The sequence below is a fragment of the Python bivittatus genome, unplaced genomic scaffold (assembly GCF_059951505.1).
Source record: "Python bivittatus isolate LINGU-HERP-01145 unplaced genomic scaffold, Pbiv_v1 ctg000340_np1212, whole genome shotgun sequence".
NCBI classification, from domain to species: domain Eukaryota; kingdom Metazoa; phylum Chordata; class Lepidosauria; order Squamata; family Pythonidae; genus Python; species Python bivittatus.
Window position 1 is genome coordinate 6014418 of NW_028277056.1, and position 17292 is coordinate 6031709.

Genomic DNA, 17292 nt, shown 5'->3' on the forward strand with positions numbered 1-17292 from the left:
AATAACAATATACTAATTACTAATTAGTACTAACGTACCCATATTATCTGTCATGTAGATAAAACAGATTGGGTGAAACTGTCAGTTTGCAAACTTCTTTCCCTTTTCTTTGCAAAGGATATTGTGGAAACTTGGATATTTTTTTTTTTAAAACAATGCTATGGCTGTGTTCACAGAACCTGTTGAACTTGGTTAGTAGCTATCCCTTTTCTGAGTTTGCATAATGTACCAAACCATAAGAAATATAATCAGACTAGCTGGGTTCACACAATGCACTAAACCACACACACAAAGAAATGGTCTGAGATGAAAAGTAATCAAATTTAGTAGGATGTGTCAATTCAGCTGTAATTGACCTGGTTAAGCATCCTGGGTCAGAACATCATGTGGAATGGAGTGGTTGATATTTCACCCCTTTCTTAGAAGGTGTTTTGCTTGCTCAGACAGGGTCTAAAACAGACTCCCAAGAAGGTCATTAGGACCTTCTTCTATGTCAATGGTGATAGTTAACAAAAAATGAAATCTACCTCGACCACAATCAGGGCCCAAGAACCCGAGAAAACAATGGCAGGTCCCAGAAATGCAATCACCATTTCCATAGCAGTTGCTAGGGCAGTTCTCCACTGATTCTGTGGAAAGAAGAAACAGAGAAAGCGAAGATAATGTAGAAAAGGGTAAAGTTAAAAATTAAAGCACATTCACTGATGGAACAGAGGCACTGGCAATCGTCCTTCCCATGTTGGTCTCCCTTGGACTGGATTACTGTAACTTACTTTACGCGGGACTGCCCCTGAAGACTACTCAGGAACTTCAGCTGGTACAAAGTCTAAATACTAATGCAGGAAGGCCCTAATCTTTGATTGTGCTGAGAGCTGCACTGATTGCCAGTTTGCTTTGGGGTACAATAAAATATAATGGTAGTAACATATAAAGTCCTACAGAGTTTGAGACCTGTGTACCTGTAAAATCGCTTGTTCCAAGTAGAATCTACCTGGGCCAGATCCAGGCTTAGAGTCCCTACTCCCTGCAAGGTGTACAGGAGGAGACTTGGAATTTGATTTATTAGAGCTCCCTCCTATGGAATCACTTACCCGCAGAATTAAGATCAGGTATGAACACTTAGAATACTTACTAAGTAAGACCTGGCTGTTTAAGCAAGCAATTGAGGATTTAGAAAACATAAAGTTCCTGGGATGTATACAAGTGCTACTTACTTTAATTTGCTTCATGTTATTACTGATGCTGAACTGATTATGGATTGTATATTGTGAACTTTTATTGATTGGATGCATTATTGGTATATAGCTTTTTGTAAACTCTTAGATTTGCCTAATTGAAGTGGCATAAAAGCACCATTAATCAATAAATCAAGGAAGGGAGGGAGGGAGGGAAGAAAAATTATTCTCCAGAATATATACAAAGGAGGCCAGATTTGAGGATCTTAGGATAATTGTTCCTGTACAACTAAGGGTTGAGTTCAGAAACTCGGAGGGAAATTTAAAACACAAATATAACATATTCTCATTTTCAAATGCAGTCAACAAATTTATAATGACTGTTTCTTTAAATTATACTTTTCATAGTACAAACCAGACAGACTTTTAAGAGCAAATTGTTTTGTTCTTAAAATGGCTCTATAAGTGTGCTGCTTTCAAAACACATTTTACAAAGTAACAAATGTCTTTATATTTGCAAAGTGTGCTAAAAGATGCGTTCACGTATTTCACTTTTGTCCATTCTTCCATTTTTTTTCCCTAGGAGGAAAAAAAAGAACCCTACCCAGATTTTTGGAAAGCCTTGTATTTCTATTCACTTGGGAGAGAAAATAAAGACGAGTAACCATGACAGATAACATAAATACCAAAACATACATGTAAGAAATCAACAGATGAGGACAGTTATCTATTTTGCATTTATGTCTTGTTTTATTTCAGCAAATCTCAACTTTCTCTCTAACAATATAATATTAAATGCATTATCAGTGTTAATATGAATAAGGAATATTTTTTTAAAAAATAGGTACTGATAAAACTGTATTATTTCACCTAATGCAAAAATTGTACGAAATGCAGCCTTAACCTATTAGCTGGGAAGATGGGGAAAGGATGAATCGTCATCATCAGCAGCAGCCGACATACAACGCATTGCTTTTGCTCAATTATTTTTACATAACTCCCGACTTCATCGAAGAATCACTTTCTCATCTTCAATTTTTTTTTTTAAAAGGGGAAACTGCATGTTAACGCCTACAGTGTTTTAATGGCAGCTATAACTATTAATCTTTGTCTTGGCTTATTAACTTTTTTTCTAAAATCAAAAACTGTGTTTGATGATTTCTTAAAGTATTCGTAAAGACAGGATATACTTTGGTACGCAAGGTTGGCAGAATGACAAAAGAGCAAGGTTTCTTTGAATGTTACTGTTTCTGATCCTCCAGAAATGTAATGTACGTTGAATTAAAATGGGATGTAATTATATACGAGAAGTCTAAGCGTAGTTGGACTCATTTTTCATTGTGACAGGTTAGAAACAGCAATGGTGGTGGAAGAGCAACTCCTTATTTTTAAGAATTTAATGCGGTCTTTGAGGCAACCGAACCATAGCTCAAAAATGTCTTGCTTCTTGCCCAGTATAAAAAGGGAAATTGCTGATTTATTTGGTGAAGGTGTCATAAATATGGTGGCTCTTTCTAAATCATGGGCTGGGGAGAAGGATCGGTCAGTCTTATAAAGCCTATTTGTTTTAGCATCAACCAGGCACCAACTGCCTGGAATTTCACTTCCAAGAGAAGGAGGGATTGATAAGATCTCAAAGGAGGAGAGGATGGACGAGCTGTATTGGGAAGGTGACACTGTTGAAACTGGGCTTTATTTATTTCTTCATTCATTCAAAAAAATTGTGTACAAATATATTTTCTGACTCAAGCTTGTCTCCCGGGGACTTCATGGGTAGGTCCATGCAATTTAGGGGGGCAATCATATGAACATAGTTCATTACTGTCTTCCTCCAGGACGTTTTCTTGTACTTTCTTTTCTGATGGTATTTCATCCACGTAATAAGTAACTTCCAGATTAAAAAAAAAAAAAAAGGTCAAATCTCTTTTTTGTTGAGTTGACTCCTGGTGACTTTATGACTACATTTGTTTAACTTTCTTATCAACAAGACAGAAGTGGCTTGCTACTGCCTTCCAATTGTATTTGTTGTTTTAAAATTCCCAGTCTACCCTACAGTCCTAGGATTTCCTTATCGTCTTCCATCCAAGGACTAATCAGATCTGACCCGCCTTAGTTTGAAATCACCAAGATTGGCTAAGTTCTATCCTATATCCAGGTGTAAGATTTACATGGTGACCTCAGGGAGATTTACAATGCATTAAATTCATAACATTTTGAATAGAGATGCTCTCTGGGTTATGCAAGATCTGACTTATTTATGGAATTTTTTTCTGGACGCCTTGCAAGGGGCATAAAATATGATGGCTGGCTTTTCGTGTCTACACAAAAATGCTGGAAGGACATGACACAAATAGCAATCAGATTTAGGCAACAGTCAACTTACACAAAGGTATCCAGAACAGAACTGTTACGTAAGCTGGGTCCTGCTGTAAGAAATACTCAATAAACAGCAAAAGCAACCTCCAGAGTAGTTTACAAGTTTCTAGGTAACACAGAGATCTAAAATTGTACGCCACCCAAGATTTACAACTGGGATGGCACAGAAATTGTGTAGAATAAATAAAATAAAATAGAATAAAAATATTAACATAATTAAAAGGCTGAATGAATAAAGAAAGTCCTTCCCTGGAGCATGGAAGATGGCTGGGTGACTCTGGGCCAGTCATTTCCTTTCAGCCCAAAAGCCTATGTGGAATAGTAGTGAAGTGCTAGACTAAGAGCAGGAAGACCTGTTCTAGCCCTCCTGTGTGGTGGGAAGAGGAGGAGGATCTGCAAATCTTGGCTGAACAAAAGAAAGTTAGCCAACTCATGGACTGCCTTCCATGACTCAACTGGTGTAGCTCAAAATGTCTAAATATGACATCTCAAAAACCTCCCTCCTCATCATTGCTGATTGTCTGCTCTCCTGGCTATCACTTGATGAGACTGCAATGGTCCCCATGTGGAGCATTTTCTTCAGAAACCTCCTTACACAAAGCTAAAATTCACTTAAACTGGCCTCACTGACCTTTACTATGAGTAACTCTTCAACCCAAGAAGCTTTTTAACCAGGTATGTCAAGGATTCCTCTCATGTTGTACCTCTTTCTTTAAGCATCTTCAATACTCTATTTGCACCTAAACGCAAATGGTCATAAATAGGAACAGTCATACCAAATTCTAAGTTGCCTTCCAGCTCTTTCACTGTGCATGGCATTGGTTCAGAGACATCTGGCTCTCTAGTTCCAGCCCTCCCATCTCCTTTTCTACAAAAACAACCTTGGGAATAGCACAATCGTGCCATTTTGCAAGTCAGGGCTTGCTAATCCTGATGTTAGTGTAACAAGCTTTTTAAAGCTATCTTGGTCTGACCTGCAATTACCTATGTGAATTACTTTTTCTTTGGACAAAAATACAATTATACATGTTAAAGAGATGGACAAATTGGCTTGATTCCCAATAGATCTTTCCTCTTTTCCCTCATTTCAGATTAATTATCTATCCACCGGCTGGCTGGGTTGGTTAGGAGAAGAGGGACTGTTGCAGTATTTCTTCATTATTTATCTACTGGGTAGCATTAGCCTTAATTACTAAGGGCCTCTCTCTCTCTTGGGTGACAGGCTGAAGCAGTGTGTGCTCCACACCAGCTCTTGTTAGAAGCTGAGATAATGCAAAAGCAAGTTAAAAGTTGCGTATTTTATTGCCTCCATCCGGTATGCCTCATTCGTGATCCCCCAGCCATGTAGCAAAGAACAAATCTGATGTCAAGGAAGGAAAGGAGGAGGAGGATAAATCTACGATGGATTTAGCAGGTGAAAGGAGGAGGGAGTTTTAGAGGGACAATGCTCAGGTCCTCGCCTGTAAATGCAATCACCAAATTTCAGGTGAAACACCACATGTTTTTTCCAGCTTAGCTATCAACCAATGCTTATGTGACATGGGGTTCACTCAGCAACTGGCAGAACAATAATTTTGTAATGTTCATCACTGTCTCACTGAAACCAACCAACTCCTGCATTTCAGAAGATTTAAAATGAACTCACGCCATAAAGGCCATCCAGCTAGATGGGACTCTTCCATTTCTTGGCCTAACTGCTGTGGATTGCAACTTGGAATTGCAGGAAAGATCGGAGAAATGGTGGAAGTGTTTAGCCACCATCAGCCATTGGAAATGTTTGGGCTTCCCAGGAACTTGCTTACATCTCTGTTGTGACAGAAAAGTCAAATTTTCTGGGTCTGAAAAGATGATGCTCCTTAACCAATGGCCCCAAAGACCTGGGATGGGTAGAGACAACTGAGAAGAGGTGGTCCCCCCAATAACCCAGCCGCATGCCATGAAGGGCCTTATAGGTGACAACCAGCACCCTGAATTGCACTCAGAAGCACACTGCGAATCGATGCTGCTCACGGAGCAGAGATGTCACCTGAATGCACCTGCCCGAGCCGTAGTAACTGCCTGCTCCATCAGTGCACTTCTCCGTAACAAAAAGATAAATAAAATGTGCAAAGGAGCAGAAGGAATGAAAGCTATGCGTGTAAAACTCCAAGATGCATGTCCAGAGGAAGAGGAAGAGGAATAAGAAAAGGAAAGAGCTCTATAAAGTAGCTTGCCAGGAGACTGAATATTATCAGCCCAAAAAGGCAAATGTGAAGGTAATGGAAGACGTTTGGTGAGCCAATGGTGAAACCAGGACATTAGGTCTGCCCTGCCCCAGAAGCATTCAAAATATGTTACCCATTTGGTTTTAGATGGGGGGGGGGAAGGATGGGACTGTGCCTTTTTTTTTTGTTTCTGAGTCTGGCGATCCTGCACTCCCTTCTACCCCAAAGGGGGATATTTTTTTAAATTTGTATTTTCCTGCGCTGAACGATGAATTCCCTTTGCAGTCCTAATAGGCTGAGTGTTAGATTTACTAGAGGTTGTTTGGGGTAACGTCATTTGCAGCTCTGAGTTTCCCATCCATGCACACATTTGCAAACTGCAACAGAAAGCAGCAATTATGCAACCTTTGAGGTTCAAATGGTAGAGTTTTCTGTCTGCAAGCAGGAAACTGCTTCACGCTCGATATATTCAGTCTCTGGGCAAAGTAACTGCTGGCCTTTGTGTTCCAGTGCGAATGACAACTGAAAACCAAGGATCCATTTGAGAAACAAGAATCAAATAACCACACAACTGTATCTAACATGGGTTAGCGATGTCCGGCAAAAGGAGGACACATCCTCCTTTTTGTCCTCATGTCCTCCGTCCAGCAGGCATAGCCTTCAAATCAAATATCTTCTGGCTTTTTAAGCATTTTTTTTTTTTTAAATCTTAGACTGTTTTCACAACAGTAGTCATTGAAACTGTCATGTATTATAACCTTGTAAATGGTCTGCTTCTTTCTTTCCCTCATTCATCGACAGATCCAACAGCCTAGATTCACATTATTTAATTGATTTCCTGATTCCAGTCACCGGCTTCAATCCAGACCCGAATCTACAATCACCCCGAGTCTGGAGATCCCACGACTCGTCATACGTTTCTAGGGTAAAATTTGAAAAGCACGTGGACGATTCTATCCTATTGCTAGCCTATGTTCTTAAAAATAAAAATTTGTTGGAAAAATATTGCGATTGAAAACCAGTCTTTCTGAGGCTGGAAAAAGTAATTTTGTGTATATGTAGGCCTAAGTACATTTTTTTTTCTTTTTGCAGTTTTTCACTGTAATTTTTGTTACCACGAAGTCAAACAGTGTGTGTGTCCTCCTTTTTCCTCCATTTGTCCTCCTTTCCAATTGTCCATGTCCTCCTTTGCCTGTTCAGATACCTGCTAACCTTACCAGTGCACGATTATAGTCCCAGGAGAGAAGGAAAGTGTAGATGCAAAAGCTTAGGTCCTTCAAGAATATTCTTCGCTGGTTTGGGCACTTGGATTTAAAGAACATCTGACACATTTTTTGCATCTAGAGACACCAGAAAACCTATGGAAGGTGGCAATGTGTAAGTACAAGGATGACTGACAGATCCTAAGGGCTTGGCACTTATTTTAAAATGTCATTAAAATTAAAGCAGCACTGAAATAATGTAGAAAAATGCACTGGCTACTTTAACAGAAAATGTAAATTGGACTTCTTCAGTTAAGCTGCTAACGCAAATCTTCATGAACGTGAGCTTCTTCGCTGTCTCGGGCTCCATACTGCTTACAATATGTCCGGCAGTAAAACATTTTTACAATATATCTTGATAGCCAGCTCTCCCCAGTTTAGTGGCCTCTTGTGGCTGTGCTGGCTGGAAGTTCTGAGAGTTGGCAGCCGCAACACATCTGGATAGTACTAGATGCAGCCGCAACACATCTGGATGTTGAAAATGTCTTCTGTGGCGCTTCTGGTATTTTTTTTAAAGGTCTATGCTGTCATGTATCGGCTGTTTTGCACTTTTAAATATTAGTCTTTTAGAGGGCTGTTATGGCATAGTATTATTATTGTTTGTTTGTTATTGTCTATCAGTGTTTCCGAACCTCAGCAACTCCCAAATGGGTGGACCTGAACGCCCAGAATTCCCGTAGCATATGGTCACTGCTGAGAATCCTGGAGTTGAAGTTCACATAGACCCCTTTGAAAATCTGGTGAAACCTCTGGACCCATTCTCAGAACAATGCATTTAAATATATAAAATAAAATGCAGAGAAACTGTACTACAAAGGACACCAATCATGCCCAAATATAGCTATCAAAATATTAAAAAATAATAAATATGTAATTCAGTAATACAGGTGGTCTTCAATTAATGACCACTCATTCAGCAACCATTCAAACTTACAATGGCACTGAACAAGTGGTAGTTACAACTGGTGTTTGGAGTTCCAGCCCTTGCAGCGTTCCCACGGTCACGTGATCACAATCCAAGTTCTCGGCTCATGATTACGTCGCAGTGAGCTGCAGTCAAACAATCACGACTACTGACATTCCCTGCCGGCTTCCCACAAGCAAAGTCAATGGGGAAGTTGTGATCATGTGAGGTCCTCGCTTAACAACCTGTACAGTCCTCACTTAAGGATGGCAACCAGGACGGCTGGAACTGCCACTGCTAAGTGGCATGGTCATGTGGTTTTTCGACTTATGACCATGTCACCTTGCAACAGCAACTCTGGTCCTAACGGCTGTCGTAAACCGAGGGCTACCTGTATACGTGCTTCTTTATAATCCACTAAATCTATAACAAGACAACATCCTTTTTTAGAGTGTCATAGTTTTAGGTAGTGAGATTAATTGATATTAACAAACATTTTTAGAGTCTAGAGGTTGTTAATTTTTTGTTGCCCCCATACATTTTTGAATGAAAAGCTAAGTTTCAGTTAGAGGTTAGTGAATAATAAAATTGTACTTTTTTTCCTGTCCAAGTTCACGGACCCCCTACAATCTATCCACACCCTGTTCTAGATGGTAAGATGCAGACAACAATATGTTGGCTTGCGAGATAATCTCTTGTTTAGAGAACCTGGCTCATACCAAACAGTGTAGCATGCTCAGGGTGAAACTAGACGTTGACTGTGATTGTGCCACCCCAGCCCAAATGTGCCTAATTTGACCAATACTATCCATGCTATTAGGAGGGAAAGCTGTGTGAGGCAAAGGTAAAGGTGGATAACCTATACTTTTTCTATGTTACTAAAAAGTCTTAGGTAAAGTCTCAATTCACCAAAGTTAAGATGGGCAGTACAGGTAAATATCTGTGGACTCTTCTGGAGATAACCATGACATATAGAAGACTGCAACCTGGAATGTAACGGGAGTAAATGTTACAGCATGAACGAATGAATGAATGAATGAATGAATGAATGAATGAGAAGAAAGAAAAATATGTTGTGTGTCTAAGAAACTAAGTGGAAGGAAGTAATCAATCTGAAGGAATAGATCTTATGGAGTAGGGTTGAGAATAAATGCAGGAATATTAAGGTGAACATTCAATCTGGAATGAAGAAGCTAAGACAATATGAATTGATATGATCTAGGTCAGAGTTTCTCAACTGTGGCGACTTGAAGATGTGTGGACTTCAACTCCCAGAATTCCCCAGCCAGCATGCTGGCTGGGGAATTCTGGGAGTTGAAGTCCACACATCTTCAGGTTGCCAAGGCTGAGAAACTCTGATCTAGGTTATTGCGAGTGTGCATAAAAGTAGGATTCCTTATGTTGGTGATAACTGTATTTTACCCTCCAGTGAATGGTGATAATGGAAGAACTATTGATGAGTTTGGGCAAAAACAGTGCAACCTTCTGAAGGAATACAATCCAGGTGAAAAGGTTATTCTGTTTAATGACATGAATGGATGGGTTGGAATGAGATGAAAATGTACTGAAAAAGCGACCGAACCATAATGAATGACCATGGAAACAGCTTGATGTTTATCTTCTCAGACTGTTTCAAATATGTGGTTTAAGCATAATTCTGTATATACATACACATGGCAAAGGAGTGAGTATTCAAGCATGATTGATGTGCTTGTTTATGATGAAAGATTTGAGAAAATTAGTGAGAGAAATACAGGTGATGAGAGGTTCTGAATGTGGGACCAAACAATATTTGATAATGTCAAAGGTGTCTCTTGGAGAAAGAAGAACATGAATGAAACTAAAGTGAAAGTAAATGATTTCAGGAAGAGAAAGTACAATTCCTGTATGAAAAAGTATTAGAAGATAGATTGGAAGTGCTTGAAAAAGAGTGAAAAAATGTAGGCTATAGAATTTGTGGAATTATGTTTAATGGAGAGCATGAAAAACGATATTTGGTGGAATAAGAAGAAGCGACGGATGAGAAAAAATGCATATGAGAAAATGAATGCTGCAAAAAAATAAAGGAAAGCTATTGTATAATGCACAGGGGGAAAAACAGTTGCAAACAATGTAGTCCAAGAGAGCAAGGAATGGTGAAGATGAAAAGCGGAATTGAAAATACAGAATGATTTGATGGAAATAAAAAAGGGGGTGAAGAGGACTAAATATGGAGTGAATGGAATTAAAAATAAAAGCAATGAAATGAAACGAATGCTATGAAAGATAGTGTCTGAGAAGATATAATGAGGAAGAGAGAGCTCTGTGTGCTGTGAGAATTTTGAATAATATAACTGGAGGAATGTTAAAATATGGATATATGGGATACAGAGAGGCTATGCAATTTGCTTAACACGGGCGTGTGAAGGCTTCATCTGTGCCTGGTGATTGGAAGAATGCTGTTATTGTCCCCTATACAAAGGGAAAGGCAGTGAGAATAAATGCAAAGACTACAAGGAGATTAGTTTGCTAAGTACGCTGGGGAAGAACTGGCAGAATTCTGATCAACAGATTATGGGGAGTGCAAAATCTGGAAAGTGCAGTGTAATTTTATGCTGGTTGGGGTATGTGCAGATCAGATTTTTCTCTTGAACAAATATTTCTATTCACTGAGACTTATGAATATGAGAAAATAAGTTTACTGTACAATTGCTGTTTGAGAGAGAATGTATAACGTGAATACGTTTGAAGCATGAGAGGTTTTGCATAAGGGGGAGGTTATTGAATGCAGAAAGAGAGAGATATGATAGGTGTAAAACATGTGTAAAAATAAAAGTAAACTTTCTCAAATAGTTCAGAGGTAAGCAGGGGGTAAAACATGGATGTGTAATGTCTCCTTAACTGTGTAATGCATTTCTGGATAAACGCCTAAGGAATGCTTGTGGTGAGGTTAGTGGTGAGTTGGTCATATGTCTAGTTTTGGATAGCAATGATGCCGTGCGGTTGGCTGAGAACCTGAATTATTTTCAGTGAATGCTGGAAAGATTGTATGATGCAACAAAGAGTGTGGATCTGAAAATTAATGTATCAAAGGCAAGATAGTGGCACACTTGCAAATATGTACATACACATACACACATTAAGATCTTCAGTGAAGAGCTGTAAGTGAAAAGCACTCACTCTCTGAGGCCTGGTGGATGAGTATGAGAGAGGACCTTCTCAGCCATGGCGCAACCATCTCGGATAGCCTGGTACCTATCTTATTACTTTTAGGTGTATTTCTAATCTTTCTGATTATTTTATGCTGCTGTGGACAGCCTGTTGCCTTTCAACTCTTCTTGGGTTTCTTACAACTACACTAGGGATCCAGTTGAAGAGAGACATCTTTTTCATAAATTATAAGCTCATCATTTTGAGAGCTGGGAGAACAACTTTGAGAAAAGAGAAAGGAAGCACAGTTCATATTTGCAGCTGGAGGGTAACCACTGAAATGCAGCTGTACATGATCCACTCACAGTACTTTCATCCGTTCCCACTCAAGATCTGATAAAAGTTGAAAAGTGTTTGTTTTTTAACAACTTCTTTCCCAATGTGTTCTCAGGTATGCAACTCTGCTGCTTTTATGGGAACAAGTGAAGACTTTGGAAGTGTGAGAGTTCAAAAAGCCCTGTTGTTTGGAGGCCATATATGTTTAGATGCCAAAATATACAAATAGATGGAATCTCCCATCTCAATTTCTACCTCCCACTAGTATGGTTGTATGGAAATACAAGCTAAACAGCTCTATAATGTGAAACAGGAACAAAGCCTGCTGTGCGCACATTATCCTGAAGAACACTGTATATTTAATAGAGAGAACTCTGTCTTAGAAAAAGAAAAAAGGAGAAAAACTCTCCTGGATTGAGTTTCTTGAGGGCTGCATGGGCAAATTTCTCTAGAAACAACTTTGGATAACACTGGAGGCCTTGTCATGAAGACTGAGTTTGGGCTTTTGGAAAAGTTTAGCAGCAACTGCCTTTCCAAAATTAAGTTTCAAATTATGTAAACCTTTTCTTGACCCTGAAGCGAAAATAATTATGCCACTCAATGAACCTTTTGTAAAAGTGCTCAGATCAAGTGACGTTACCTAACAGAAAGACTGGGAGAGCTGACCAGCTGTGATTGACAGAGAGGTTAAAAGAAGAAAGCAAAGAAAGACCGTGCATATTCTGCTCATTTTGGGTGAGGTGAGAGGTTGAAGGAAAAAAAGTGGCATTTTAACCTGCAGGAATTTTTCATATTTAAAATTATATGCACCCACATGCGTTGCTCTTCTTGCTGAAAAAGAGCGCAGAGTGGAATACAGCACAAAACTGGCACAGGTGTCCTTGGTTAACAACCACTCGTTCAGTGACCATTTGAAGTTATGACAGTGTTGAACGAGGAGGACCTATGACAGGTCCTCACAGTTGTGGCTGTTACAGCGTCCCCGTGATCATGTGATTGCTATTTGGGCGCTTGGCAACCAGCTTGCAATTACGATGTTGTAGCATCCCACGGTCATGTGATCACCATTGCCAGCTTCTGACAAAGTCAATGGGGAAGCCTGCGGGACGTTGCAAATGGTGATTGTGTGATTGTGGGATGCTGCAACTGTGCGGGATTCACCTAACAACAGCAACTAAGACTGCTGGAACTACTGTTGTAAGTTGGCACGGTCACGTGACACCGCGCTTTACGACTGCATTGCTTAGCGACTGAGTTCCCGATCCCAATTACCATTGCTAAGCAAGGACTACCTGTAATAAACAATAACACTACAACAAAAGCTGTGCAACAATTTAAACATAAAAAGTTAGTAATATAGCAGGCAGTTGTTGACAGTATTTTAGTGCTGAGAGCAGCAGTAGTATTTATTAGTAAGATAACAATAATGATAGTGATAGTGATAGTAAGAGGGGATAGCCAATGTGGTACAGTGGTCAATGTGCTGGACTAGGAGTGGGGAGACTTAGGTTCCAGTTCACCCTCCCCCATGACAGCTCACTGGGTAAGCATCATCCCTTTGAGGTAGGCCAGGTCAAGGAACAGACACCACAAGAAACACTAAAACTCCACTTTATTGATGTTGGTCAGCATTTTCCACCCTGGGCAACTTTTTAATGTGTGGACTTCAATTCCCAGAATTCTTAGCAATGGGCATATTGGCTGGGGAATTGTGGGAATTGAAGTCCACACACCACAAAGTTGCCCAGGTTAGGAAAGATGGATATAGGCTATGACAACAGAATCTTGAAAGTCTGATAGCATTTCCTCTCTCGAAGAGAGCTAAGGCATGGCAATCTTGAGTTTCCTTCTCATGCTTTCCTGTTTTCCTGGCCTAAGCTCATGTTTTACTAGCACCTGCACGCCTTCTCCGATATCGTCTCTGTGATCCTCTATGGTTGGATAGAATGTCTAACAGACCTGGGAATAATGGAGGACAAAACAAGAGGGGAGACATGGGGACACATGATAGCAGTCTTCCAATCCTTGAAGGGCTGCCACAGGGAAGAGGGCATCAATATATTCTCCATAGCCCCTGAGGGTAGGACAAGAAGCAATGGGTGGAAGCTCATCAGAGGGAGATGCAACCTGGAAAGAAGGAGGGATTTCCTGACAGTGAGAGCTATTAAGCAGTGGAACAGCTGGCCTCCCGGAGTTGTGAGTGCTCCATCGCTGGAGTTTTTCAAGAAAAGATTGGACAACCATTTGCCCCTTCCTTAGGCAGGGGGTTGGACTAGAAGACCTCCAAGGTCCCTTCCAACCCTATGATTCTAAGAAGACCATTACAGGAGGAAGTTGGACCATTACAGAAAAACTTCCCAAGTCCAGGGGTGGAGGGGCATGTAAGAAAGAGACTCAGAGTAAATCCACCTTAATTAGGGTAGGTATAAGTTGAAAAATGGTTTTGACGGGATTTCAAGATTATACATTATTGCATGAAGATCTTTTCCAGAAACCTAGATAGCATTGCTTCCTCAGTTTGCCCACCACAAAGGGCTTGATACTGGATAACCTTGAGCTGGTCACTCTATCTAAATCCAACCTATAAGGTTGCTGTTGTAGGGAAAATTTGAGAGGGGTGATATAAATCTAGATTTTAGCAGGAAGGCTAAATTCCTTGGAAAGCCAGTGTGGTGTACAGGTGAAGATACTGGTTTAGAACTGGGGACTCCTCAGGCATAGAAACTCCCTGGGTGATTTTGGGCTAGTCATTCTCTCTCAGGCCAACATATCTCATGAGGTTGTTGTAGGAAAAAATGGGCAAGGTGGGTGGTCTGTTATGCCACCTTGAGGTTCTGAATGAAAGCTGAGATATAAATCAAATAAATAAATAACAGCAGTAGCACTACTAGGAATTGCAAACAGCCCATTAAAATCATGTTGTACGTGAATTTTTCTATTCTGTGGAAATAACTAAAACAGAGGTTGTATCCATTGCTGCATCCTGAGGATGCATTCAAATCATCAAGGTCTGAAGGACAATCTCTTCCTTTTGTTGTCCATTATGGGTTTAGGCTGCCCTTCAGCACAAGTATATTCCACATCTTTAAGAAAAATCATGTAATTCCCCTGTGAATCTTGTGAAGGAGGAGGTTTCTTCATCATGAACAGACCCACAGGGTGAGAACGTTCTGTGGAGGCCTTCTCCAGAAGCAATCAGGGAGAATAACATCTCACCTTTCATTCAACACAACTTAGTCTTACTGACTGAAGGCCCTTTGTGGTACAATTCACTAATTCTTTGTATCTAAAATCAACATGACGCTATGGGAAGCCAAAAGTGGCAAAGACATATTGATGGGAGGAAAGGTGGAACTGGGAGACATATTTTTATGATCTCAAGAACTGAGATCAAATGATTTAGTCTTTTAGCTGAAATTTGGCTTCCAGGCTTACTTGTGTACAAGATTCTATGGGAAGTGACATCACAAGCACAGATCAAGACAAAAAAAAATCAAGAAAAGTGAAGTGAAGGCATAGAGACCATGCAAGAATGTAATTCTTCCTCATGGATGGTAATCTGATTTTAAGAGGACATGAGTTCTAGGTATTAAGAAAACATAGTGAACATCTTCCATGGATGAACAAGTCCTTACTTTAAGACATGTATTGTTGTAAGCCAGTAAAGGTAGGCTTCAGGAATCACACAGATCTCAATCAAACCTGAAACTCACTCTGACACAAACCCTACTACTAAAAAAAGTGAGGTGACTATCTCATGTGCCCCAAGGTAAGGTATATGTGGAGGAGAGCACTCAAAAACTTGGTGAGACATCTTCACAGCTTTAAAGAACGCATCTAGAGGGGCACTTCAGAATGATCTGCAAAAGCCTAACATTTGGCAAGATCAGGATATATTTGCATATTGTCCGTACTTATGGGGTAAGGGCCTCTGCATGCAATAAAGAACGTACAAAGCACAGAATCTTATCACTTGAGATAATAACAACATTCATGTATTTTCTTCTTGGATATTTTCATGGCCTTCCTTTTACTTTCTACTATTGTACTTGCTACAACTGAAACATTCAGTAATATTTGGACAAAACGTTGACTGGAAGGAGATGGAAAATAAGTGAGTTGGTCAAAAATAGAATTTATTCTCTTCAGCCAGGGGATAATTCTAGGTGCACACAACATATGAAATGGCATGATGCTGAATTACATCTTAAGTCCATGTACTGTAATACTAGCGCTATTGATCAGCTATTAAAAAGACTTTGCCCCCAATTTTGCTACATTTGGAAACATCAGAGATTGAACTAAGCAATTTCCAAACTCTAAACTTGTGTTCTTAACTTTGTAGTATATCTCATCCTCAAGAAGAAGGGTTGAAGTTAGGGTTGATGACCCAAGGAACAAGGGAAGCTGCTTTGGATTCTGTTTTGTGTAGACCACGGTGGTCTCACGCTGATCCTTTTTACTTTCATTAGTGCTGGATATCAAGCACAAAAGGCTCATGCTTTGTTTCTTCTAACTGAAGTCTCAAAGCAGAACGTTTGTCGCATGAAAGTTGGATGGCTATTCTAAACTCCTACTAGATCAACCTTCACCTTCCACAGACATGCCTTTAGCTTGAGGTAATTCATGTATTTGTTTATTTTTGTTTTGCGCATGTGTCCTCTTTGGGCTTCTTGGTTCTTCAAAGTTGACAGCAACAACTGCTGAAAGGTTCCTAGAAGCTGGGCTCACAGCTATTCCTTGCCATCTCTGAACAGATTTTTGGCCAACAGCTGTCCCAGGTGTGCTGACTCCAGCTCTCCCTTGGCCTGCTATTTTGTTCTACTTAAGACCAGACTGTCCCAAATAAATCATTGTAATCTGGCAGAGGTGAATCCACCAGGCACTTTGCTGAGGAGCATTTGTGTTAGAAAAATGTTGCCAAAGTCATTTACAAGGAAGCTAATTTATAACAGAGACCTTGGTCTTCCCTTGCTGTAATTTGTAAGGATAGGTGGTGGAGGGGACTTATTACAAGGAGAAACCATTACTCTATAGCTTCCTCCTTGGGTTTCCTGCCAAGTGAGTGTTAGCCACTTTGTAATGGCTCGGCCAAAAACGTTCATGGCACACTGTATATTTTCACGTGTCAAGAAGTTCAGGAGAGGTAGCTTTCAAGAAATATAGATGTTCTCAGCTTTGTTCCTTGGAGAAAGAAACTCTCTAAGTTTATTCGAGATTTTATTCATTAGAGAAATCCACCATGATTCAAGAACAGAAGGGTGGAGATGAAAAAGGTTTATAAATTCATCTAAGGTAGCGTTTCTCAATCTCAGAGCCTTTAAGATGTGTGGAGTTCAACTCCCAGAATTGAGATTGAGAAATGCCTGATCTAAGGCATGAACAGCATTCTATTTCACTCCCATAATATGAGGCGTTTGAACGGAAGGAGGAGCTCAGGAGGGCATTTTGAAAAATGATCATCTGGCTTCCATTTGAAGACCTCTAGCAAAGGAGAACTCATCACATCACACGGTAGCATGTTCCTTTGCCCTACAGCGTGTACAGTCAGGAGGTTCCTCCTAATGTCTAACCTGTAGCTCCTTCCTTGTACGTTTAACTTACTAGTTTTGGTCCTGCCTTTTGCGACAGTAGAGAAGAAGTTCTTTCCTTTTTCTGCATGACAATCTTCAGATATTTGAAGGTTGCTCCCATAATTCTTTTCACTCATCTTTTCTATGGGTAAACATACATAGGTCTTTAACCATTCCTCACAGAGCTTGGCTTCTGGATCCTTCACCACCTTAGTAGCTCTCCTCTGAACCTGCTCTAATTTGTCATTGTTCTTGCAGAACTGCGGTTTTCTAAACCGGATAGCACTGGATGTTTTAGCAGCTGCATCACGCTGCTGGCTGATCCTTAGCTTA

The 17292-nt window shown here is 40.1% G+C and overlaps 1 protein-coding gene across 1 annotated transcript in view; it reads right to left on the reverse strand.

Annotated features, from left to right (window-relative positions):
- The window catches only part of TENM4 (teneurin transmembrane protein 4), a 200853-nt gene that overhangs the window by 126077 nt on the left and 57484 nt on the right, over positions 1–17292 (reverse strand). Inside the window, exon 7 of the mRNA XM_088140888.1 lies at positions 528–629. Coding sequence (XP_087997014.1) covers positions 528–629 — 102 coding nt within the window. The remainder of the gene's footprint in view (positions 1–527; positions 630–17292) is intronic.